The sequence below is a fragment of the Micromys minutus genome (genome assembly GCF_963924665.1).
Source record: "Micromys minutus genome assembly, chromosome: 19".
NCBI classification, from domain to species: domain Eukaryota; kingdom Metazoa; phylum Chordata; class Mammalia; order Rodentia; family Muridae; genus Micromys; species Micromys minutus.
In genome coordinates this window covers 33,757,409-33,784,311 of record NC_137954.1, presented here as the reverse complement: position 1 = coordinate 33,784,311, position 26,903 = coordinate 33,757,409, and the positions used below count along the sequence as shown (strand labels likewise).

General features: G+C 43.6%; 1 protein-coding gene across 1 annotated transcript in view; it reads left to right on the top strand.

Annotated features, from left to right (window-relative positions):
• DNER (delta/notch like EGF repeat containing) overlaps positions 1-26,903 on the top strand; it is a gene marked incomplete at both ends in the record, with an annotated part of 276,755 nt that overhangs the window by 95,292 nt on the left and 154,560 nt on the right. The window contains 3 exons of the mRNA XM_080933397.1: positions 10,571-10,924; positions 13,093-13,187; positions 15,252-15,418. Of these exons, the coding sequence (XP_080789523.1) occupies positions 10,571-10,924; positions 13,093-13,187; positions 15,252-15,418 (616 nt within the window). The remainder of the gene's footprint in view (positions 1-10,570; positions 10,925-13,092; positions 13,188-15,251; positions 15,419-26,903) is intronic.

The following is a 26,903-nucleotide window of genomic DNA, read 5'->3' as shown; positions in this document are numbered from 1 at the left end:
ACTGGCCCTTTCATGTGTCCCAGCCATTAGCAGACGCTATAGAGTTTGGGGTGGGCTAACTGAGAGTACTCAGTCTGGGCCTGCATGGAGTTGAGTTGGTCATATACTGGCTCTTCTTTCTCTGCACCATCACAGTGAGTTCTCCAGCACGGATCCAGCTAGGCCATTCAGTGCCACCATCAGCAAGAGACAGGAGTAGCTCACTTGCTCTTTTGTCCCCAGAGCAGCTCACCTCTACACATCCCTCCAGAGCCAGCTCCACTCTGCTGCCCAGTCAAGGCACAGGGCCCAGTTTCCCAAGTGTTGCAGCTTGTGAGGGTCTGGGCCAGCTCTCCTGAGAGCTTCAGCCTCGGGGCTAGATCTCCCAGCTACCACAGATGGAGACGGGGAGGAGGGCATCACCACACACTCATGCCTCCCCATGACAGACAAATGGTGGAGTCAGTTCTCCCAAGTTCTCTCCCTCCAGGCTGACTCACCCGCACCCCCACCACCAGGGTCAGCTCCACTGTGCTGCACAGGGCCTTCAGGGCCTGCAATGCTGCCACCGTGAGAAACACAGCAGTCAGGGAGGGGCAGGCCAGTTCTGTACGGTCCCTGAACATTCACATAATTCCCGGCCACTGCCTCATCAAGGATGTCCCCATGCTCTCTGATGATCTTGGAATGGATAAGAGTTTTATGTCACCCACAGGGATGGGAAGTTATGTATACACCTACTAACACATTTCTCAGTCCCCTGGTATCTTTTGATTAATGTTTTCATTTAATTTTATATATATGAATGTTTGGCTGCATGTACATCTGTGCATTGTGTGTTTGCCTGGGGCCCTTGGAGGCCACAAGTGAGTAATGGCTCCTTTGGGACTGGAGTTAGAGGTGGTTGTGAGTTGTAGGTGTGGGAGCAAGGAGCTGAACCTGGGCCCTCTGGAAATACAGCAAGAGCTCTTAACCTCAGAGCCAATTCTCCAGGCCCCGTCCCGTGCTAATTTTAATATCTTATTATGTCTATTTCAGTAGATGTAAATTCTATGCCTTCTCCTCTGCTGTGTTGGTTCAGTTGGACTTCCCCATTGTCACACACCACAGCTATCACATAACCTTATCCATATGTTTGTCAAATTACCTTGGCGATACTTTCATGTCTTGTATGAATTTTGGAACAACTTGACAAATTAGAAAACTAGATAGCAAGTGGGATTTTGGGTGGAATCATATTGTTCGGCCTCGATTAGAATTCTCGTCACGTTGCCAGCTGAGCAGCCATGGTAACTTACTCCACTCAGTCTGAACGCCTCAGCTGTAATACACAGACAATGGTACCTGTCTCACTGGGCTGCAGTGAAGATTAAATGGGCGCATACAGGGAAGGCATTGAAAACGGTGCCAGGCATAATGTAAGCATTTGGAAACCTTAGCTATTAATATTCCGTGGTTTAAGTCATCTCATGAAAGGAACCAGGACAATTAATCAAGTCAGTTCATCAAAGGAACTAAGTGGGGTAATCACAAACTTTTCAGATAGAGTCTAAGCAAGGATTCTATGTAAAAATGCATGGGTGTGTTTCTGTGTAATAGAGGAAGGGTTCTGTTGACCCGTGGTCCACGGTTCCACTGGTATTGGGTCACACTGTAGTCTCTCTCTCTCTCTTTGTGCGGTTTGTAGTTTTATATCCTGAGCTCATTGTAAGTGATGGTGTGTGCGCACACATATGGGTGACTGTCCTGCGTCCCAAACTGTCACCCCATCACCCCTAGCAGATTTTTATCTTAATTTCTTGACTTATAGCATCAAGGAAAGGTTGATGGACACATGGGACAATGATAATGGAGAATTCGGTAACCCACAAGATACTCATTCATCTGAAGATGTTGGAATGATGTCTTTTCTCCAGGCTGGCTTGTAGATTTACTGAGTTCCTGTTCTGTCCTCTTTTCTAAGCCGCTGGGGAGGCCTCAGGATGTTTTACATCATTGGTTACCTTCTTGTCTATGCCGAGAGTTATATTTCTCATCTCTGTGTGACTTCTCCCGCTCAAATCCCAGCCCTCATTTCTAAGTCTGTTAGCCTTGTGGTTAGTGCAACCTCCTCTTCAGCTGACTTTTCTGTTTGTGAACTCTTGGTTTGGAAGTCAAGGATCTCTTTTAACCCGGTATCCCCATTCAAACTCACCTCTGAATCAAAGCATCTTTTGCTTGATTTGATTTTTAAAAATGCATTTTAAAACCAAGATGGATTTGACCATCAGTCAATCTTTTACTATAGAAGTGTCAAATAGGGAAATTTTCTGGCAGCAAGGTTTTATCTTATGGAGGTCCATATTATTTTCAGAGCCAAGACAAGTCATAGGACCTGCAATCTTTGTTCCCTAATGGTTTTTAAATGCTCAGCTCACAAGCGTTAGGGAATGAGATCAGCGCCATCAACATGTTTAAAGCAATTCACAAGATGCTCTGGGCTCACGAATGAGTTCACCGGGAAGCCTTTGATTCCATATGGCCGGGCTTTATTGACAATTTCCCCAGTGGGATTTTCTAGCCTTCTAATTTTATGCCTTAATTGTAAGTGCCAACTATTTGCTTTTTAAAAGAGGTGATTTGGAGATCAGTGCTGTAGATGGTCTAAAAACTCTGCACACCTGCTGCATACTTCTGCAGATATTCTTTTTTTAAAAATTTAATTCATTTTTTTATTTATTCACTTTATACCATCCCCCCAAGTCACCCCTCCCACAATCCCCCCTTCCCCATCTTCTCCACTGATCAAGTTGGGGGGGGGGTTCCCCATGGGTATCCTCCACCCTGACAGTTCAAGTCTCTGCACATATTCTTTAGCAGGTGCCATCTCTACTGCTGTGAACATTAGCTTGTAGTGGCAGGGACAACGTCTCTGTGCCTCAGAAGAAAACTCCTGATCTTCAGGTGAAACATTTTCTCTGCAGCCTCTGTGTAGGGCCATCCTGTGTTCACAGGTCTGCAAAGTCAAGGTGATGGTTTTTCTGACTCATACTTCCACCCCCTGTCTTAACTCAGCCTGTGGACTCCTCTCTGTTGGTGGCCGTTCATCTTTCCTGTGTCCACTACGCATGGCTATTTTTAGTTGGCAAGATTTTTCTGCACGAGCTCTTCTATCTTCAGCCCTATTTTAATATAATTTTACTGCATTTGCTTTGTTTCTTCTGACTTGAAAAGATTTAAAGTGCCCGCTCAGTATACTCTCTCTCTCTCTCTCTCTCTCTCTCTCTCTCTCTCTCTCTCTCTCCCTCTCCCCCCCCCCACCCCAAGCAGATGCTGTTGGTTAGTAGATTTCTTCCCTGCCATTCACCTGAACATATATGCAATTGGGCATCTCTAGTTCTCTTTGATTTAAAAACAGTTGCTGCTGGAGATCTGGGACCTGTTCTTTTATGGCTTGATCTTTCTTTGTTTCCTTCTCAGTTCTTTGCCTATTGAAGCTGCCTGTACAAGGTCTGCAGCACACAGAAGGCTCATCTCCAGGGAAATGAGGTTAGATAACATAGGGACTTGCAGTTTGTCTGCGGAGCCACCATTCTGATCCAGACCCCAGGAGCAGATGGGTTTACACAGAGCAGTCATTTCCATTTTAGGTTAGAGATGCTGAAAAGAGAGCAGAGGAAATTTTGCACACCAGCAGAGAGGAAAGCACCCCCAAATGCTCACACCAGCCAGGCATACAGCAAACTTGTCACTTTATGGCTTAAAAGCCTGTTCCAGGGGCTGGAGAGATGGCTCAGCAGTTAAAAGCACTGAGTTGTCTTCCAGAGGTTCTGAGTTCAATTCCCAGCAGCCATATGGTGGCTCACAACCATCTGTAATGGGATCTGATGCTCTCTTCTGGTGTGTCTGCAGACAGTGACAGTGTACTCACAGACATAAAATAAATCTATAAATCTTTAAGGAAAAAAAAAAGCCTTTTCCAAGGTGACCAGCTGACTAGCATCTTCCTTGATTTATGCATATTTTTTAGTTTCTCTCTTTCTGGTCCCTACTTTCCCGTTTTCCCAAGGTTACCACTGTTATGAATATGAGCTACTATTGCCCTGTTTTGCTATTTATGTCTTTTCCATAAATAGAAAGACACCATGTGCAATGAATTTACAAATGATTATACAATTCTTTTTCATGGCCACATAGCATTCCGATATGGGTATATTGGGGAAGGTTATCCTTACCCTTGACTTCGGCAGTGCTCACATAGAGACCTGTTTGAGGACACACACCGAACCATGCACATTTGTTTGGGGCACACCCCTATTTATGTGTTATACACTGCAATTTGTAATACAACACTGGCCTGTGAAACGTCTTAAAGGATAAATCCCTTTGCCACAAACTCTGATGGCCTGAGTCTGATCCCTGGGTCTCACATGGGATAGGGAGAGTACCCACTCCTGCAGGCTGTCCCTAACCTCCACACAATCACTGATGTCCCCCCTCCCCGCCATACACAGCAGGTAAATGTAAAGCAACATTTATGGCTGGTATAATACAGTGTTAGCTTATTTCGACCTACTAGAAAGGTGAGGTCAACACCATAGTGGGTAGCTATATAACACTGTGTTATATAACACTTCCTTCTCATTCACTCACAAGTGCTGTTGCCTCTCCAGCCTCCAAACCAGTGCCCAGCACAGCGAGAATCTCGGCTTTGTGCCATGTTAACCACAGAGTTATTCCTACGAGGCTCAGACTCTTCTGTCTTCAAATAGAAGTTTGTTTAGTGTTTTTAATTATTTCTCTCTGTGTTTGAATGATGTATGTGCATGTGAGTGAAGGTGTGTGTTTGTCACGGTACATGTGCAGAGGACAACTTTCTGGAATTAGTTTTCTTGTTCCTTCATTCCTGGTCCTGGTGATGGTACCCCTGCTGTCAGGCTTGTACTGTAAGCACCTTCCCCTCCAGCCCTCTTCTCAGCCCAGAAAACTTCCTGAAGTTCCGCATTCTAATAATTTATCTGCATGCATGATTGTACAGTCTGTGAATTACCACCCCTCTTCAGTTGCACCCCAGCTCTTTATTTTTGCCTCTCTGTACTGGCTAAAGCCTTTTGTATAGTGCTTAGCGTCTCGGCCCCAGCCGGTATCTTAGCTTTGTTCTCAGCTTCAGCCTTTCGACATCTTATGAATAAAAATCATGCTTGCTGTTGCTGGGGGCTTTTTGGGGGAATAATCTTTATCAGGTTAAGGAGTCTTCCCAAGGGTGGGTGTGGATCTTACAAGAAAACTTCTCAGCAGCCCTGAGATGATCACAGGCATGTTAATTGGCAGTTTGCTTGCAGGCATCTCTTTCTAAGCAGTCTGGGAGGCAAAAGTTGGCATGCTTTCTGGGTCTATAAGATTGTGATTTTGAAGAAGGAAGGTTTCTTTTTTTTGTTTTTTGTTTTTTTATATTTTTATTTTATTTTTTAGCATGGTTGGTGCCTCTGATGGAACAGAAATGGATGCACTTGGAGCAGTGTGTCAAGATTCCGAGGGAAACAATAGTGTCTTGAGTGACGAAGGGAAGGAAAGCATTCTGTTCAAGGCTGGAGTGTTGCTGGCACCGTGTAGTTCGGGGATCGCCCCTGAGAATGTGGTTACCAATAGAAACCAGGGTCAGAGGTTGGGTCAGGTTTTGGAGAAAGCTTCATTCAGCTCCTCCTATGCCTTCATCTGAACAGGACTTAACAATACACCAGGAAGACTCTTTACACGTTGACCAGAGTGAGAGCAGGAGAGAACTGAAGATGGTTTCCAAAGGCCTCATGTTCTAGAAACACGGAGAAGCAGGCAAACAATTAGGCACATCAGAGCTCATGTTCAATGACTTTTTTCTGACAGATGTGGTCATGAGTTTGAACTTTCAGGGTCCTTTAACCTACTTACAAATGGGGTTCACCTCACAGGCAAGAATTAGAAAACCAACAAAGAACTGAGAGGAACTTTCCACTGCTCATGTTGATCTTGGAATCATTACTGAGTGGGTTGAGAGTTCCTGGTACAGAAATAATAATGAAAAAGATCAAAGTACGGGGCTGTGTATTTTAGTCAGATTTGTACCTCTTGGTTCAGCAAAGTGATTGACTGAGTGTGCCTGGTACAGAAGTATGGATTTCTTCTGCTTTACTCCCTGTGAGGAACACGTGTGGACTCAGTGTTAGAGTGTAGTAGAGACCTTTACTGAAGGAAAAAAGAAGGATTCCTTTCCAAGACAGAAATGCTGTGACATTTGGTCCCTGGCTTCATTGTTTGGCTGCCTCTCAGCACGAGGATGCCAGCTTCGTTCAAAGCCATTCCTATGGGAAGCACACACACACACTAGGAAGCAAAAGATGCTAGGTCTCCCTCTTCCTGTCATTCTGGGGATGCTGAGTCTCGGGCACTTCCTTTCCTTGTCCAAGGTCACCCACACAGGAGAGTAGAATCCGGGTTTTCTTTGACATTTATTCTTTCTCTCAGCCTCCCATAGCTTTAAACTTGGGAAACCAGAGCTATGTTTGCTGTGGTCCAAACCTAGCTGGCAGGCATAGACTTGCTGAGCATTTCCGGACAGCGTGGTCCTTCCTGTCCCACATCCTCAGCTTGCCTCTGAGGACAGAGATGCATTTGATTCATTAAGCAGAGAGCTTCGCCATGGCAGCAAAAATATTCTGAGTTTACATCCCAAACCCTCAGGCTGTACCGGGTGCTTGTGCCTGTGAGGCCAGCACTGAGGGACACAATGAAATGCCCCCATGTTTCCTGGCTTCTCAGGCAGTGGCTCTTCACTATACCAGCTCACTCTTCTTCACGGGTCCAGGATGGTAGAGCCCACCTGCTTTTAGAGTAGGTTGGATGTTATTTAGCCCATCTACAAATACAACCAAGGGATTACTTAAGGCTCCCAATATTTTCCATTTTACACACCATGCACCCCAAAGCAGCTCCTTTCACTCAGTGTCCCCCCAACTTGGCCTCTTAGCAGCTGGTGGGTGCTAGGCACTGGGGCTAGGGACATTCAAGTGAATAAAACAGATAGGAAAAGAACCTGAGCTCACAGGCTTACATTATAATCGAGGAAGGCAGAAAGTAATGCTGTTTTGTTTTTAAACATGGTGGAAGATGCCTGGGAGAGAAGGAGTCACTGACCAGGGATGGGAACGGCAGTACGCACAAGGGTGCATGGGGTTGTCCTCATCAGAAGATGCTACTGAGCAAAGACTCACAGGAAGCTTCAAGCAGCTGCAAGAATTAAGGTTTTCTAGGCTGAGGGATAACCAGTACAAAGGCTCTGAGGCAGGGGAATACCTGGAAGGCTGGACAAATCATGGTCTATTTGGAGATGATGGAGGGAGGGGAGGGATAGATGAGGAGCTAGAGGCAGAATATATAGGCTGGTGAGAATCCATGGAGACCTGGGTTTCTGTCCTGAATTAGTCATTTCTTTAATGTCAGCAAAACATCAGTTATAACATAACAACTGTGCCCATCTTAGAGATGCGGTGGCCATACACAGTGCTGGACAGGTGGGTGTGTCTCTGTATTAGGTTACTAGGAGTGAACTCCACAGGGAAGATTTGATGGTCGTTTGAGCTTTTAACTTTGATTGCTAGGCATGGAACAGTTGCAGCCACACAGTAGGCCCTCAATCAATAGTCACCGAGTGTTCCTCTTACTATGCCTATTTTCCAAACACACATTTGAGGGCTCGGGAGATGGTTCAGTGGGAGAAGTACTGGCCAGCAAAATATTCTGAGTTTGAACCCTCAAGCTGTATGGGGTAACTTGTGCCTGTGACCTCATCACTGAGGGGGTACAGATGGAGGGATCGCTGGAGATTTCTGGCCAGATAGCTGAGCCAAAAACTGGCAAGCTCATAGGATCCCTGGGAGAGTGTATCTCAAAGAACAAAGTGGAGAGTAATAAGGGATGGGTGCCTGATGTTGACCTTTGGCCTCCACACACATGCTCACATACATGCACCTGAATGTGTACGAACATAACCATGCAGCATGGACAGACACACATGCACAGACACATCACATTTGAGGTGGTATTCATGACATACACTTGATTCCTATTAATTTTTGCTGTCTGAAGAAATGGAACATTTATCATTTGCTTGATTCAAAGGGCATCAAAATTTGATGTCCCATATGTGGAGACGAATTATAAGGGTCATTCCCGGCTGGGCAGCGGATGTGGCATTGTGCCTTTGTTAGTGGCTACGGTGGTTCTTTCTCTCCCTCAACCCTTCCACATCCAAGCAGTGACACAGATTCAGGGGCATAGGTTGTAAGGATGAGGCACCACACTGCAGAGTTCTCCTGCTTCCTCCGATGTCCCTGGAAGGACCCTTGGCCACTCTGAGAGCGAGATGTCTCAGCGGTTGTCTGTAGTGATGGGGCTGAGGACTGAGCCCCTCTGTCCCTAGATGGCAGTCTCACCTCAACACCACCAACTCTTTCAGCTGCTTGATGGCCTCGCCAGCTTCTGGAATTAATTTCTGTATTGATCCTTTCTGCTTTAAATGGAGTTCTGCCTTTTTTTTCCATTTTCTTTTCTTTGCAACAAGGTCAACCTTGAATGATTTAAACGTTGATTTCAGAAACATGGTTGTAATTGTCCCCTTTGTTCTAGCTAATTAAATTCTTCCTTCCTCCTGTCAACTAATTCTTGAGGTGACACTTACTCCACTGGGCTGCCCTAAAAATAAACTGGAAATGAGCCAACATTTTGCCTAAAGATGCAGCTTCTACCCCCCACCCCCCTCAACATGCTGTCCAAATATCAATCAATCCATCCATATTTATTTCTTTCAATGCTTTTTAAAAACCTCACCATCTCTCTTGATGTGTTGGAAATAGAGCCATAAGTAAGGCACTTGAAAGTCCCCCATTCATGGAGTTCATGTTTTCATTTCTTTCTCTTCCTTCCTTCCTTCCTTCCTTCCTTCCTTCCTTCCTTCCTTCCTTCCTCCCTCCCTCCCTCCCTCTCTCTTTCTTTCTTTCTTCTCTCTCCTCTCTCTCTCTTCTCTCTCTCTCTCTCTCTCTCTCTCTCTCTCTCTCTCTCTGTGTGTGTGTGTGTGTATGTGAGAGAGAGAGAGAGAAAGAGAGAGAGAGAGAGACAGAGAGACAGAGAGAGACAGAGAGAGAGACAGAGAAAGAGACAGAGAGAGAGACAGAGAAAGGACACTTTTAAATTTCATAGTGAGAAAAGCCTTCACCTATGGAGAACACGGAATATGGTAGAGCAGGGAGACACTGCAGAGTCTGGAGAAGAGACTCTAGGCAGTGTACCAGCAGGTGACATGGCCCTAAGGTGGAAGCTTCACACTGCCCAGAGACCTGTAAACCACAAAGAAGGTCCAAGTAAGGGTGGGAAGGAGCAACCTCTGAAGATAGGAAGGGACTAGGTCACGGAGGGCTTCACCGTCTTGGAATGGTGAGTGTTCTTATAGATTATAAATACTTAAAGTTATTGACTGTCTTGATATTCTCTTTGGAGGCTAACCCATTGACTCAGAGATTGAGTGATGTAGTACAGAACTGATGTGGTTTTGGGGCTTCATTCGATTCTGTTCCCAATCCTCTTCCATCCCTGAAGGAGTCTGCTGGAAACTGTTTGATGATCATGATTAGCACAAGGAGAGCCATTTTACTGTGCAGATTCCTGGCCACATAGGCTTGGTGTGCAAACACATTTGAGCCAGGGAACAGGGAGCCCCCTTTCTATGCCGTTGATTCTGTACTGAATTCTATTCTGCAGTCAGCTCTGAGAAGCTGGGGTGTAGCGGTGGTAACTGAATTTTCCTTTATCATGGGAACAAATTGTAACCGAATGGCACAGAGCTCAATCCCGGACTCTGGTGCAAACCCCAGGAGCAGGAGGTCCTTGTGCTACTGATCTTTTGCGTGTTCCCGAGGACCAATAAATGGCCCTTCTGAGGCCGGCAGCAAAGGAGTCTGAGTGTACACAGTGAAGACATATAGAACTGCCTCTTCCCATCTACTGACACCCTGCCGAGTGATGGGACCAAAGACCTCACAAAACTGCTCAAGTTCTCACCGCGCTCTCTTCCAGCCAGACTATCATAGGAACAGATGGCCCCAGGAACCGTCAATTCAATAACACTCTTAAAAATCTGCTCACAGGATCAGGTAGGAAGTTGTGAGATACAGGCAAGCCAGAAATTGGGCAATCATTTCTCATTCAGAAATCTTGCAAAGGTTCAGGATGTGAAAGAGATTCCAATTTAGATCCCCAGTGGCATGTCATGACCAGCCGCTTATGACAAAGTCTTTTCTAAACAGTCTTAAACTTTTTGTCTAAAATGTTTTACTCAATGGTGGGTTCTTGAAATCCATGTGGTCTGGGGCTAAGGGTTGGGGTAGGCTGTTTGTTAGCGTGTCTCTCTTGCTATTTGGGATGAGTGTCCTGATAGGATGATGGGGTCGGAGGGACAAAGGATTGTGTGCTCTCCAGCAACTGGGTTAAGAGAGCAGAGCTGTAAGCCAGGCAGCTAATTTCCTATCGGTAACACTATATTCCTTGTGAGGGAATAATTGACCCATATACGGTCTCTTTTTAGTTTGTTGCAGATCCTTGTGCCAGCAACCCTTGTCACCATGGCAACTGCAGCAGCAGCAGCAGTAGCAGCAGCAGTAGCAGCAGCAGCAGCAGCAGCAGCAGCAGCAGTAGCAGCAGCGACAGCTACCTCTGCATTTGCAACGATGGTTATGAAGGTCTTAACTGTGAACAACCGCTTCCCAGTATCCCAACCTCTGGCTGGACAGAATCCATCGCACCCAGACAGCTTCAGCCTGTTCCTGCCACCCAGGAGCCTGACATAATTCTGCCCCGTTCCCAGGCAACCGTGACACTGCCAACTTGGCAGCCAAAAACAGGGCAGAAAGTTGTAGAAATGAAATGGGATCAAGTGGAGGTAAGAATATTGTACGGCATGTATTTTTCACAGGAGAAACCAGAAATGTCAAAACAATTCCAGCGGGTTTAATAGAGCAATAAAAATAGAAGTTAGTCACTGAACAATCCATGTATGTAACCTTACATCCATCTTTACTTGTATACATGATATTTTCAGCACTGGGGGTTGAACCCAGAACTTTCCAGATGCCAGGCAAGTTCTCTAGCACTGACAAGGTCTAGGTCGCTGAGGCTGACCTCTAACTGACCTCTAATGCTGTACAGGTGAGCATACGTCCTCCCCTGCCCACCAAGTCCAGATTGTATGATGATTTTCTGAGGGGGAAAAAGGATTCAACAAAAATTAAAAGATAAATTGGATATTTCCCGCAATAATCTCCACATACATTTCTGTGCATTAATTTGGAATTGGGGAGCTTGTTCAATGTGTGTGGGTCACACATGGATGTGTATGCATATCACGAGACCATGCGTTATTGGTTCAGGTACCATGAATGTGTAAGTGTGGTGCTCTTGTCATGTGTCAGACGATACTGTTTCACTCTGGTCCTCTTTTTGCCCCTGCTTCTGTAGGGCTCTTAAGATATAGTCCAGTCTGGCCTGGAACACACTATATGGCCTAGATAAGCCTTAGACATGTGTGGTCTTCCTCAGCATCTAGGTGCTGGGTTAAGGCTTACACCATCACATCTTGCAACGAACTTTAGAATTTTAAAAATGTTTAACTTTAATTAAAAAAATAAAATTAAATTTTCCAATTCTTAATCTATAAGTAATATCTGATAATAGTTATATGCTAGTATATTCAGTATATATAGTAGATAGCTATATAGTATATAGTAGTATACATGATATATACATATATATATACATAGTCTATATATTAGTATATGCTACTAGCATATACTAATTATAGATGATAATGAGTTTATTATGACATTTTAATATATCTGCATATCTATTTTGCTCATATTCACTCTATTAGTCTCTCTTGGCTCCAGCAATAACCCCCCTCACCATCCCAGCAACCTTCTGTCTGCTTTCATATCTTTTGTGTGTGAGGCAGTCATCATGGTTGTCTACAAGCAGATGTGTGAAAGCTCATTCATGGGAGCATGGATGCCACATGCTTACACCACAGAAGACAATGTCCCTTCTGCTCCCTTCAGTTGTTATCTGTGTGTAAATCTGCAGATGGATGGGACCCCGGGTGCCCCTCCCAGCTCATGATAGGATGCTGATGGGCCTGATGCTGTACAGATGGTTATAGGTCCTCACAACAAGTGTGAAGTCAAGAGTGCAAACACCATGTCATGCCTGAAGGTCAACATTCCCTTCACTCTGTCCTCTGGGTCTTAATTTCTCTCTCTCTCTTCTACTTCTATGTTCCCTGGGCCTTTTAGAGGGGGGTGAAATACATGTTTTATATTGAGTTGAACATTTAACAGAACTTGTCCGTTTGTGGTCAGCCTGGCCTACATAATGAGATTCTTAAGACAACAAAGCAATCAACAACAAAAACCTAATCAAAATCTAATTGAAAAAACAAACAAAAACAACCCCACAACAACCAAACTCCAAGTTCTAGTTTGGGGAAATGTAGCTTAGTAGTAGAGAACTTGCCTTCGTACCACCCTGGACTCAGTTCTCAGCACTGGAAAGAGAAGGGCTACTTCTCCAAACCCCACGGTCCCTAGGCAGTGCCTGTGTGCTCCTGACACCCTCAGCACAGATCCCCATTCACAGTAAAGACCCCGTGTCTCTGGAGGTGTGGAGGCTGTTGCTTCTAAGCAAGGTTTCTGCTAGTCCTTAGCTGGTCCTTGTGCCTCTGTCCTTTCATTGAGTAGGGCCATTAGGATCAGCACAAAGTAGGTGCCAATGGCCAACAGTCAAATGAAGAAGGCAGTAAGTCTTCACTGAAGCACCCATTCTTCAGTTAACAATCCTGCCTGTTTGCAGACAGCTCTCCGAAAAGCTGAATGCCAGAAAATCAAATGGCACTGATTTTCTTTTCTTTCCAGTCTCTAAGGCTCTAGTGGTTCCCACCACTGTCGGGCAGCAGTGTCATTACTGAACAAGATGGAAGGAACTCGGCTTGTGGATTTTAACTTAGGTTATTATCTCATACTGTGGTTCCATCCGGGTAATGGGTCTTCTCTCTTCCAGGTGGTCCCTGATGTTGCCTGTGGGAATGCCAGTTCCAACAACTCTGCAGGTGGCCGCCTAGTGTCTTTTGAAGTGCCACAGAACACCTCTGTAAAGTAAGAGCTTTCTTGGTTCACACTGTTATAATCAACTCTATGTGTGATGTACTGGGGAGTGTCTACCATGCATCTGGTGTTCCAGTGGCCAATCCAGTGGGAATCTTGAATGAATCTGCTCTCTGCCACTCAAACCAAAAAAAAAAAAAAAAAAAAAAAAAAAAAAAAAAAAAAAGAGTCAGGAGGATCATGGTGGGAGGTCTGGTCAGCTGTGGGAAATCAGATTGGATAAATCAGGAGAAACCCTTGAAATATTTACAAATTTACACATCACAACTTTCTCTTTCAAAGCAGGCAGCATAGGAAAATTGTTCATTCTAAATTTAAGCTGTTGGGTGACAGACTGGCCATTGTCTCCTGGGAGATAAAAAAATGGCAAAGGAAAACAGTTTTGGCTGCCAGCCACCTGCTGTGTACAGGTGATTTACATAGACCCAGGGAAGATGGCATCCGCCCAGGGGCACATAGCTAAGAGCTGGAAGGAGCCAGCCCTAGAAAGTTTCAGACACACAGATGAGTCTGCCTTTCTTTGGTTTCATTATCTGTCACCCTTCTTACTCTAGCCCCCACCACCAGTATCCCAGGGTTGGATTGCAGTCTGCATCTGTGATAAATGTAAAAGGCATAGAGCTTTGAGCAGCTAGTTCTGTGCACTGGCTTTCAGTTATATGCATTGGTGCACCATCCACTTAACGCATGGCTACTGACCAACTTTGCCTACCTGGCATTCCCAACAGTGAGCTTATTAACAAAGTCTAGCAGAGGGATTTTATTAAACTGACTTTGCATTTGTCCCTTATGTCCTTCCCCTCCCTCGGCTGTGAGGTCACTCTGACAGAGGACAACCTAGATAGGCACTGAAGGTCTTGGAAGAATGTCCCCATAGGAAGAGATGGAGTGTGAGGCCACTCCCAGCTTCACCAGCAGGGGGAACCCCATGTTAAGTGTTTCAGAGCACCTTCATAGTAGTGAGGTTGAGCGAGGTTCATCACTATTTTAGTAAGTAGCTTATGTTGTTAGCTCTTGCATCCTCCTCCTGTTTTTTCCTGTGTTGGTCAGATTAGCCACCTCTATAATCTTTCTCGGCAGTCCTACTCACTGACCTCATTCAGTGCGTTCCTTTTCTTCCTTCTCAACAAACATGACATTTTCTGGACCTCTAATGGGAGGCATCCTGTGGACAGAAACCACAGGATGAACCAGGCTGAGCAAGACAGGGATGACACATGATCTATGAGCATCTCAAACTGATATGTGGGTGTTTCCAATTCCTCATATTGTACTTTCACATATTCATGAGTTCAGTCATTTGTTAAGATATCATTGAGCCCTGTGTCACAACTGGGGAGCTTGTTCTAGGGGAACAGCTGTGTGCGTCTGCTGAGGGAGGGAGGTGGGAACGGATCCTCTAGAATATCAGGAGAATGAGCAACTGTTGCATAGACTAGAGGTACAATTTCCACATGGAGAAGGAACACATGAAGCTTGGTGGCCAAGCAAACACCCAGGAAGAGGTGTAGATAGCTTTTGGTGATGCAGCACTGGATGGCAGGGATGTAGGCCAGGGAATGCAGCTGAAAGGGAGCTAGCAAGAGTTCACTGGCCTCAGAGAGAGGCAGGAAGCATGCGGACATGGCATACTTAGCTTTGACTCCTTTGACGGCATAGGTCAAAAGGATGGGTTGGAGTGCAGTATGCATCTGTGATAAGCAAGATTTTTTTTATGTTCACCTATAAAAGAGATCATTTATGATCTAATAATAACTAATAATCGATATAAAAATCTAATTAAGAGATTATTCAGTATCATTACCCAAAGATGGAGTCCAGACTAGTCACTTTGTGGTAGACTTTGAACAAGTGGGAGGTAGACGTTTGCAGTAAGTGTGGTTACTTTAGTGTGTACAAGGTGGGCACTTGCTTATATAACTCTTTCTTTGCTTTCCTGATGCTTTTGTGTGGATGTACAGGCTGTCTGTATTTTCATCTCGAATCTGCTGAATTGGTTCAAAGATGAATCTTAGTAAGAATGGTTTTGCACTGATCTGGGATTCTTGTTTTCAGGATTCGGCAGGATGCCACTGCTTTGCTGATTTTGCTGTGGAAGGTCACAGCCACAGGCTTTCAACAGTGCTCCCTCATAGATGGACGAAGCGTGACGCCGCTCCAGGCTCCAGGGGGCCTTGTCTTGCTAGAGGAGATGCTGGCCTTGGGACCCAACCACTTCATTGGTGAGTTAGAGAGAAACCTTATCCACTCTATTTCTGACTCAGCCTGAGCCCGGTTTGGTGTTTAGATATGGTGCATAGAGATTCTGTCTGAGAATATGGTATGAATGTCTAGTGACTGAAATGGTTTGAATGGTAATCAGAATGTCCTGCTAACACTAGCATTTCCAGCATGACCTTATAAGGATGGAGCGTGGGTACTAGACTAGCAATACTGGGAACTTAATAAGAGTATATTCCGTTTTGTAGTTTCAGTGGGGAGACACAAGTTCAAGTTCAGAACTCACTCAGCACAGCACCCAAGCTTCCTGCTCCTGCTGTTAGTACCTTCTTCAGTCCAACAGTCCTCTCCAGCAGGATGGGGTCAGGCCGGCCACAGTTTGTCTCAGAAGGGTTTGGGGAGGGTCCATGATAGAATGTATATGAAATTATAATGTTATAGGTATTAGGGATTATTCCAGAGTGGTTTTTCTATTTTTTTCTGAGCTACACTATTTTACAAAATGAACAGAAGGTATGTGTTGAGACTTACTCTCCAAGACTCGAGCTTGAAGCAGATTTGATAGTGAAGTTCTTGACCTTTGGGTCAAGAGGAAATGTGTACCTTTAGTAGTATCTATTGCGGTCTACCTCTGAGTCACTTTCCTCCCTTGAGGAAACAGCGTTTTTCAAGCTTTGGCAATTCAGATATGAGGATCAGGGTGCTCACTGGATGGGAACAAGGTCCAGTGACAGAGGAATCAGAATGGCTGGCCAAAGAGGGAGAGTCATTGAATTTCAGACCAAGGTTTGCTCATCAAGACATGTCCTAGATAAACAGAATTTGGGTGCTGACTTACTTGTCAAGATGCAAATCTGAATTTTATTCCCCAGCTCATTCCATTTTTATTTTATTATTTATTTATCTATTCATCAGTCCACCTATCTATCATTTATCATCTATATCTATCATTTATCATCTGTCTGTCTGTCTGTCTGTCTAGCTGTCTATCATGTGTGTGGTTGTGAGGATGTGTGGATGTAGGCATGGAACATGTAAAGGTCAGAGGACAACCAGAAGTGGAGTCTCTCTTTATACCTTGTGGGTCCAACTCAGGTTGTCAAGACTTGGCAGCAAGTGACCTTCCTGACCAAGCCATCTTACTGACACTAAATCACTTCCTTTTATAGTGATCTTAATTTTTTTCCTACGGTGCCTTAGTTGCTCTTCTGTGACAGAGAACTGTGTAGTAGCTCAAGAAAACCCGCCAAGTGTCACCACACTTTAAAATGTCATTGGTATTATTAGAAGGTGTGCATTTGAAGTATTAGCTGACATCTCTTGTCACTCTGTAGCATTACTATAGGTGAGGATGCTGAGAGTGTGGGTGGGGGTTAGGAGGGAGGGGTTTGCTAGTGTTAATATGGATTTGGTTCTTTGAAGTTGGGAGAGATTTTATGAACTCATATGCAATCTGAGCTCAAGCTGCTAGCAACACGATGAAGCAAAAGACTTCTTTGAGGTGAACAGTGGTCTGCATTTGGGGGTGAGAACAGCCCTCAAGCAGGTAGAGGGAAACGCCAGACTGAAGAGCAGAGTTTTAGCCTGTGTGGCTGTGCGTCAGCTCTGCTTCTTTCTAGAAAGAAGCCTGGGTACTCTCAGGACTCCACTACTTCCTCTCTCCTCCACCTTTAATAGATCTCACATGCTAGATGGCCAAACATTATTATACACTTGTCCTCTGTGTGGATGGTCTATCTATGTCTTTGGGAGGCAGAGTCAGATTTATATATTTTAGTAAAGCTCATTGATTAAAGGCATAGCTTAAGATGTGTTATGGATTAAAGATATGTTACTTATAATTCATACTTAAAACATACAAACTGTAAATATTGACAGGACACTCTGTGATATTACACTATTATTGCTATAAATATGTATATGTACGTGCATGTGTATGTATGTATGTATGTATACACACATTTATGCACATATATATGATGCATGTAGGTGCCCATGCACCAAGACATGTACATGGAGGCCAGAGACAGTCTTGCCCACTCAGTTTTCTTTTTCTGGTTTTGTTGTTGTTGTTTTTGTTTGTTTGTTTGTTTATCTATTTTATTAAGAGAGAATCTCACTAGGTAGCCCTGGGTGGCCTGAAATTTGATATTTATCCCAGGTTGGCCTTGTTTCCTGAGTGCTGGGATTGAAGGGGTGAGCCACATGGCTCCTCCTATCATTTTCCTGGGATTTTGAGGTGGAACTCAGGTCACTAAGCTTACAAGGCAAGTGTTTCTTTCTACACATGGAGCCACCATGCCACCCCTGCAGTATTTTCCCCATGTGGTATTTTCACGCATGAATACATTGCATGGGTCTGAACATCGTCAAGGTGACTAATTCTGTGTCATCAAGAGCCTATCCTTTCTTCATAATGAAATGATCAAAAATCCTCCCTCTGCCCTGCTGTTTGTTTCTTGCTATGAGCCCGATGATCCTCCACAGAGGAGTGTACGGCATGTTGTTCTTTGGGACTACTTCATGATTCCCACATTTAGTAGTTCTTTTACAGTTTTTTCTTCATCACCACTGCTTTGTTCACATACGCTATGCCGTGTGAGGAAGAGACGATGTGGGTGTCTGAAGCCCAGGCTCATCTTGCTGTGCCTTTTCTGTCACCATCTCTGAATTGCCATCAAACTCCGATGCCGCTGCCCTCTGCTTGATTATCCCTTCTGTTTCCCCCAATCGTGTCTTTTCCAAATATGTAATTGGCTTTATGCAATGTTTGGGGGTAAATAAGTCGGAAACCTTTGCTTAGAGCTGTCGGCTCAGCAGGGAGCAACGAGAGTCCTCATTAGCTCTCCAGAGATTCAGCTGCCCTGTCGTTTGTGCTTCCAGACTCAAGTTCTTTGCCCCAGTCCTAGTCCAGGACACACGGTGGCTTGCTGTTTTATGTCTAATTTGAAGTTGCTTGGTGACATGGGAATGATGGATGGGAGTGATGGGGTGGCCTTCCAGGGGTGGGAGCTCTGTTATGATGTGGTGAAAGGAATGGATTCACCATGTCCTTAGGGTGAAACCCCATGGAGTCCCCTCCCCAGGCTTCCTTCTTTCTGTGGCATTCTCTCCTTTCCTGTGGCAAAATGTGGCTGCGCTCAGTCACGGCTCAGCTCCAGCTGGATGACCATCTCTCAGATCCTCTGTGCCTTAGATGCTGAAGCCATCCCCGCCATTTACACCAAAACAAGTAAACCCATCCTCCTTGGAGTCTTTCAGAAGGAAAATGGCTACCCAAAGAGTCTTCTCTCTGTGGTTCTCAAAAAAATCTCTATAGATTCTAAAAAACAGCAAAAACAAATGCTACCTCTCAATGTATAGACTGATTTGGAAAAATTAAATACTAAAGAATTATTATTTAAAAGGTTTCTTTTTGATACAGGTTCTTGCCATATAGGTGTGCCTGGCCTAAGACCAGGTTGGCCTTGAACTCACAGAGATCAACCTGTTCTTGCCTCCTGAGTGTCGGGAATAGGGGTATTCACCCCTACCACGGAGCTTGTGTTCTTATAACTTGGGACTCTGGCCAGCTAACTTCCCCAAACTTTCCTTAGCTCTGTCAGTGAAAATGTCAAGTAGGAAAGTAATTTTCTAATTACATCTTTGCAGCCAAGTTTCCAGGCCATTGCAGCATCTCTTCTCTCTCTTCTTTCCTAGGAGCTGGGGCAAGAGGGGAATGGAGGAGGGGCGCAGGGGAGCAGAGGGAGAACGGGGAGGCAAGGGACAGAACTGAGGTCCACAGACATGCTTCTGAGTGCTCAGGGTGTGAACTCATGGGACACAGGTTCTCTTTCGGAGAAGCAAAGTTATTCTCCATCCTACTCCCTTTCACAAGAGGCGGTATCGTTTATTTCTTATTAGGGGAGTGTGGATGGAAGAAAGGCAGAGGAAGTGGGAATTTGCTTTCTTGCAGCCCATTCTGCTGACACCATGTTAGCACTCTGCAAGGTCTCCTCGTATATTTCTTCTTGTGTCCAGCATGCACGCACACAGGGAAGCATGGCCGTGTGCATGTTGGCTATCTCCTCTTCCCATTTCATGTCTTACTGGCATTCTTTTATGTGAGTGAATACATATTTATAGAATTATTTTAATAGTTGTATGGTGGTCTGTTGAATCAAAATAGATTTTATTTAACCAATATGCCACTGTTGAACTATTATTGAACAATACCTGTCTTAGTCAGGGTCTCTATTCCTGCACAAAACTTGTCCAAGAAGCAAGTTGGGGAGGAAAGGGTTTGTTCAGCTTACGCTTCCACATTGCTGTTCATCACCAGAGGAAGTCAGGGCAGAAACTCACACAGGGCAGGAACTTGGAGGCAGAAGCTGATTCGAAGGCCATAGAAGGGTGCTGTTTTCTGGTTGCTTCCCTTGGCTTGCTCAGCTTGCTTTCTTATAGAACCCAGGTCTACCAGCCCAGGGATGGCACCACCCACAATGGACCTTCCCACCCTTGATCACTAGTTGAGACAATGCCTTACAGCTGGATCTCATGGAGGCATTTCCTCATGGGAGGCTCTTTTCTCTGTGATAACTCCAGCTTATGTCAAGTTGACACAAAAGCAGCCAGTACAACCCCTGTCCCCTCACCACTGTTTCTTCCTCCTGTTTTTCCCCTCTCCCTGCTTTTCTTCCTTCTTCTCTCTTCTCCTGTTCTGCCCTATGTCCTTTTTTCTTTCTTTTCTCCATCTTTTTTCCTGATTTATTCCTTCTTTCTCTTCCTCCCTTTCCTTCAGCTCCCTTCCTCCCTCCTCTTTAGATCAAATTTTAAGCATGTCTATAACACGCTAAACAGTTTTTGATACAGATAATGGGATTGTCCTTACCCCTTTTCTGGTTCCCACTCAAGCAGCTGGCATGCTCATTTTTCCTCAGTCTACATTTAGTGAGATGCTGTTTCAACACACCTTGAAGCAGGTCCTCGCCAGCCTGATTTGTAGGATCCCTTGCACAAGGAAAGCAGCTGTAATAGTTTTCTGACAAGGGGAACTTTAAGTCAAATATCACTTTAGAAGGATGGTCATTGTAACAGTCATCATTACATCCATGAGACATGGAAGGATCCGGTCCCTGGGTGCTCTTGTGACACACGGAAGGATCCAGTCCTTGACTCCAGTTCATGTCCTCTGCACTAATTTTACTTCCTCACGGCTGTCTCCCAACAGTAGATACTTAAGTCCCTTCTATCACAGAGCTCTTGCAAAGTGAAAAAGCTTCGTAAGATGGGACAGAGCCTGTTCCATAAAAGACAAATATTTGGAAACCTATTAGGGAGGCTTTAGAGAAGAACACTGAGCCCCCCCCCCAGAAGAACACTAAGTCCCCTCCCCACAAATCTTTATTTGTTGTAACTCTTTCAAAGGCTGTGGATATAAAACAAAGAGTAGCAAGTAAACGGACTGAAGAAGGCTATATCAGCAGGAGAAAATTGTCCAGCTACAGGTAAGGCACATAAATAACTAGGATTGAGTTTCCAAAGGCCTCTCATGCACCCTCATGTCTGAGACTCTCCCTGACATTTGAGTTTCTGAATGCTGGGGTATTTTTAGTTTCACAGGCACGGTTAACAAGCAACACTCTCACAGCTGTCTTGTTCTAATGCTGTAATTGTGAGTTGACCTACAAAAGTTATATTTGCCTGATAGACAAATAGAAAACAATCTCCTTGAATACATTGACAAATTCTGTTAGGCTATGTGGCTAATAGTGGGAGACTCTAGAACATGCTGAGTGAGACATGGGGCCTCAGTATCTACAAATCTCCCCACATCTCTGCTTATCAGCAAGCATCAGTGAATGGATTTCTATGCACAGAGCATTGTTCTTATATCCGGGATGCAAAGAAATGTAAGATGTTTATCTCTGACTTGAGAGATTTCTGCTTCAGGCCCATGCGATAGGCATTCTTATTAAATAAGCCACATAAATCCTGTGGTCCTGTTGCCTACTCTTGCTGATAGAAATCAATGCATTTAAATCAATGCAGTACAGCAGCCAAACTGTGAATTAAAACACTTTGAATCTTGATCTGTCTTCAAGAGGGATTTCGGAGAAGGGTGGGAACACAGCCCCATCAGGCAGCAGATCACACTGACCTTGTTTTCTTCAGGGTGTTTATGTGCTTGGCATACCTGTTTTCTGAAGCTCTCTTTCTAATCTCCAGGTCTCTCCATCCTCACCTCTATCCCTATCCAAGTACCTGGTCTTGGTGACTTTTCTATCCTTTCTCATTTTCTCTTGTACCTTCAAATCTTCATTTGGGTTTCAGTGCACATATTTAGTTTAAAATACGTTATAGGCAGCTGATTATAAGATAGTACTGCTCATAGTATGCCCGAGTGAGTGTGTGGTCCACAATGATGCCTAAGAGAGGGTAACTGGTTTGGAAGAAGCAGAGCTTTTACAGTTGGAAATATCACTAGTACTTTGGTATGTGTATGGGGAAGGTTATGGTATAAATAGCTAATATTTTTTAATACAAACCAATCATCTAATTAGCAAATTCGTTTTCTGTTAACGAGATAGTTGTTCTTTGAAAGCATTTCATTTGGACCATCATCACAGAACTGACTTGTACAAATAGGCCTGGTTCTGAAGCTTGCTTTTCACACCAAGAGGTGGGTCTCTGCCTTTGGTGACAAGCAGGGGCTTACTAAGGTGGGGTCACAGTTAGGATTGAAAATAGAATCCAGAAAAAAAAAAAAAAAAAGCAGGGAGCCACCTGATGATTCCTGTGGTGTTTTCTTTGTTTAGAATGGAAAGCAAGGTCTGCTTTGCTTTGCTTTGTTTCGGACCTCCACTCCACACAGCATGCATGGCTTCTATTAGATATTCCAACAGAGAAGGCAGGCTGTTCAAACAAAGTTGGGTAGGGAATTGGGACTGTAAAGGTTGTAAGAGAGAGGAATAGAATGTCTAATGTGCTCTATGAACTATAGCAGAAAGGAGAGATAAGGAGATATCCACCCCAAGGCTTTTGAAAAGATGGCATGTGCATTAAACCTGCTTTGGAGAGAAGAGAAAACCCCCTTTCCAGCTGGAAGTTACATTGAAATAAAGGGTTGGTTTTGGACAGCAGTGGGGACAGCTCATTCTTCCTTTGTCAGCTGCCCAAGGACTGGTGTGGTCTTTGTGGTCTGCAGCAGGTACAGTGCACTGAGGCTTTCTACCCAGGCTGGTCTGGGGCTTTGGGTTCAGGGAGCTCCTGGATGTGAATAAAACTGTCCCTGGATCTGGGACCTAGGTTATTCATATCACCCCTGGCTCGCTGCTCTGCATCCCTTGAGTCTTTCCAGCACTCTACATATCTTTGGCTTTGTGGTCCCCACACTTTTTGCTCACTGCATTAACTTTTTTCTTCTGGTTACAGGAACCAAATACTTTATAAGCGGACACTTTATTCTGGCCAACAGATTGAGGGTGTATAACAGGGAACTTCTTTGTTCATAACAAGGAAGGCATGGTGGGAGCAGCCTGTGGCTGTGGTGGAAGAAATATATAAATTGCTTCCTCAGACCTTTGTAGACCAGGAAACAAGGTGTGGCTAAAGCTCCTAAGACCTGCCCCCAGTGATGACCCGTCTCCTCCATCAAGGCTCTACCTCCTCGGGGTTTACACCTTTGTATGATGATGATGATGATGGTGGTGGTGGTGGTGGTGGCTGTGGTAAAAGACCATAACCAAGGCAACTTACAGAAAAAAAAGTTTATTCTAGTTCATAGTTAGATGGTTAGAATTTATAATGGTAAAGACAATATGGCAGCAGGCACAGCCATGGCCTCAGGAGCAGGAATGTAAGAGCCACATCTTAAACCTTAGACCTGGAGTGGTGGTGGCTTTTTAACCTCCAAGCTCATCCCCAGTGACATACTTCCTCTAGCAAGATTGCACTACCTAACAGTCCCAAAATAGTGCCACCAAATGGGGAGCCAGTGTTCAATGCCCAAAACTATGGGAGACATTCTACATTAGAACCTCTGTAAACTTCTCAAAAGAGCTCCCGAAACTGGGAAGGAAGTATTTAAAGACAGGAACCCGAGGGGAGACGTTCCACACTGAAACCATAACACTCAGTTTCCCAGTTTATGTTTTGTATGTCTCTCAATCTTTATCCCCAATACTTTCTGAATGTCTGCTGTGAGTTAGACACCTGCTTGTTTCTGGTTACAGAATTGTGAGCATTTGGTTTTATACTCATAGATCTTGTTTTTGTGGGGCAACAGGAAACAGACAGTTGTAACTGTTATCACCATGCTGTTCCATGGATATATAGTCTATAAATAAAAGCAGACATGATCTTTTTTTTTTAAGTATAAAGAAACCATACTTTATTTTCCTGTTAACACTAAGCCATATAGTCACAAAGTGTTTCAATTACTCAGATCTGCAACTCAACCACTGCCTTAACTGTTTACTGAGAAATAGTCAAATGACAGAAATCCACCATGAGACTCCAACTAGAGAACAGCAGCATTGCTAGGCTATGTATAATTTATGAACTTAGTATACGTTAGTCTCTCAGATATTTACCAAGTTTATTTAAAAATTACTAACCCCAATGATTTATGGTGACAGTAATATTAACATATAATTTCAGCCAATGTTCTATTCATTGTGAACATGAACATTTTGGAAGATAATTGTGGGCTCAGGTACAGTGATGGCCATGAATACTGGCTCAGCACAGGCTCGGACAGGTGACAGCTACACACACTCTCACTATGCTGTCATTTCCCAAGTTTTCTGTATATACTTGTCTTATAATACGATACACATCATTTATTCAAATAATTAGAAAAACTAACAAAATGAATGCATTTTCAATTTCATTTGCAAATAGCTCTCAAACAAAAAAAAAGTTTCTTATGTTTGTTAAACTGGTAAAGATGGCTTCAAAGCAGACATGATCTTGATATGAGGCTCCTAACCTGAAGGAAGGTAACACAGCTAACTAGACAATGGGGACACTCTTTGAGGCAGAAGGTAAGAGGTACATGTACAAATGCCCTATTGCTGAAGAGAAGATATAACATCAGAGAAAGTAAAGGACAAAAGGTTGGAGATCAAGGAAGAGACAGGAAAGTGATAGAGATATGGTAGATATCAGACATGTTCTGATAAACAGGCTGTTAAGTTTCTTATGGCAATAAGGAACTACTACTGGTAAGGAGCTGAAAGACACATTCATCTTCAATGGGGACATAATTGCCACTGAAGTGTGTCCATTTAACGCTGCAGAGAAGTAACCATTGCCAAACGGAGTGTTTTCAGACTTGATATTCAGGCATGTGATGGTAACAAGTGTGTTGTAAGCTAAGTTACAGTTTATTGAATGAACTCTGTAAGCAACTTTGGGCACTTATAGCCAGATGGAAGAGGGACTGAGTAGTAGAGTGATGGCTTGCTTTAATTATCAACTGGACACAAATTAGAATCAACTAGGTAGGCTGTCTCAGTGGGAGATTGTTGATGTTGGTTAGCCTGTGGGTATGTCTGTGGGGGATTGTCTTAATGAAAGTAAGTGATGTGCGAATACCCAGTCAGCTCACTGTTGAGGGCATCATTTCATAGGCAAGGGATCTTGAACTATGAAGGAGTGGAGACATAGAGCTACATGTAAGCAAACAAGCAAGCGATCAAGCAAGCAAGCAAGCAAGCAAGCGAGCAAGCAAGCAAGCAAGCAAGCGAGCAAGCGATCAAGCAAGCAAGCAAGCAAGCAAGCCGCCAGCCAGCCAGCCAGCCAGCCAGCCTCAATTCACTTCTGTCTGCTTTCAGTCATGGGTCTGATTTGACTTGTATCTGAAATTCTTTCCTTGATTTCCTTATAGTGCTGGACCGTAAATTGGAGGCATAACCTGAAAGAAACTTATTTCATGAGTCACTTTTTGCCAGTGTATATTATCACAGCAATGGCAGTGAAACTAGGTCTGGTAGAGCCCTTTCTGGAGCCACAGCAAGTGCAGCAGAGTGGGAAAGCTGCCTGAGAGCCTCTTGAGGTCTGGGGTGCAGAGTGGGGCAGCACCCATGATGCACTAGAACACCGATGTGAATGAAAATTAACCCCTTGGATCAGACCCTCCCTCCCAATCTTTACATTGTTTTTCTCCCTCAAATCATGATGTACCATGAATGCTTCATTGCAATACACCAGTTAGTTTTGTTTTTAGCATAATAAATTCATACATTAAAAAATCAAATTGTTAAGTGGAATTCAAGAACCCACAACATTCCAGCTAGAAATCTCACCAAACACTCACACATTCAAGTGACTTCCTTCATATGACTTTGAAGGTACCCGACAGCCTGGTAGCTGACTGCTTAGACTTTGAATTTTGAGCTGAAGCAGAGCAGAGGGCTATAAATAGAACTTAGGCAATTGAGAGATCATGCTCAGGATGCTTCTAAGGGCCAGAAAAGCAAACATGTCAATCAACAGCTTTTTGAGGAAGCTCATTTTTAAGCCCAATTTCTTGACCATGCTTGTGAAGTCACCTTCAACACAATTAAGTGTGCATTTATCATCTTCCTATCATCAGCACAAAGAAGTGATTAATTATTTTGGCATCCACAGTAATGCCATTAATGGAGAAGCATTCATTAACTGGACATGGTGGCTGTTGTATATGAATGCTACAGTGATTTAACATGTGACTTACTAGAATTTGATGAGTTCAGATTGCATGAATGGAAGATTAAACAATATATAATTCTGACTGATTATAAGAGAGTGATCAAATAGACATTGACAAATAGATTACACACACAAAGAATTTCAATTGTACATTCTGTGTGAGCCAACAAAATTTCAAAGGAAAATACAAATTGATTTTCGTGTTCTCCTAATGAGTTCTTATGATTGACATTTTAAAAAAGATGTTCAATTCTGATGTGTGTTTCATGTACAATAAGAAATGGAGATCATTCACGTGCTTAAATGAAGATTATTTAGTTCCAGAGACGAACATAGATTTGACAAACCTCATTGTAAATATTGCTTCAAGTAAGGATTTTATGGTTTGATTATAATATTTTATGATTTTTATAACATTATGTCTTTTATTTTAGTTTACATTTATAACATAGATTGCTTGTCATCATTTATAAAAAATATTTTTAATACTATCCTATCCTATGAGTTGTAGCTATACCTTGTTTATTCATATAACCACTTAAAGGGAATTATTCTACGTAACTTTAGGTTAATGGATCAGTGAGTTTATTAGGGCTACATTCTTTTGAGGGGTAGTCTTTCTTTTTTTTTAAACAACTTTATTTAAAAAAACAGAGATAAATGTACAGATTTTTAAAAGCATTTTTTTTGCATAAAACTATATGAATATATTTTTGTCAGTACTTGATTTTTTTTTAAAAGAGGTTTGATAGTATGCATTGAAATCTTACTAGTTACAAAGGGCATAAAGTACATGTAAAATAAAACATAATA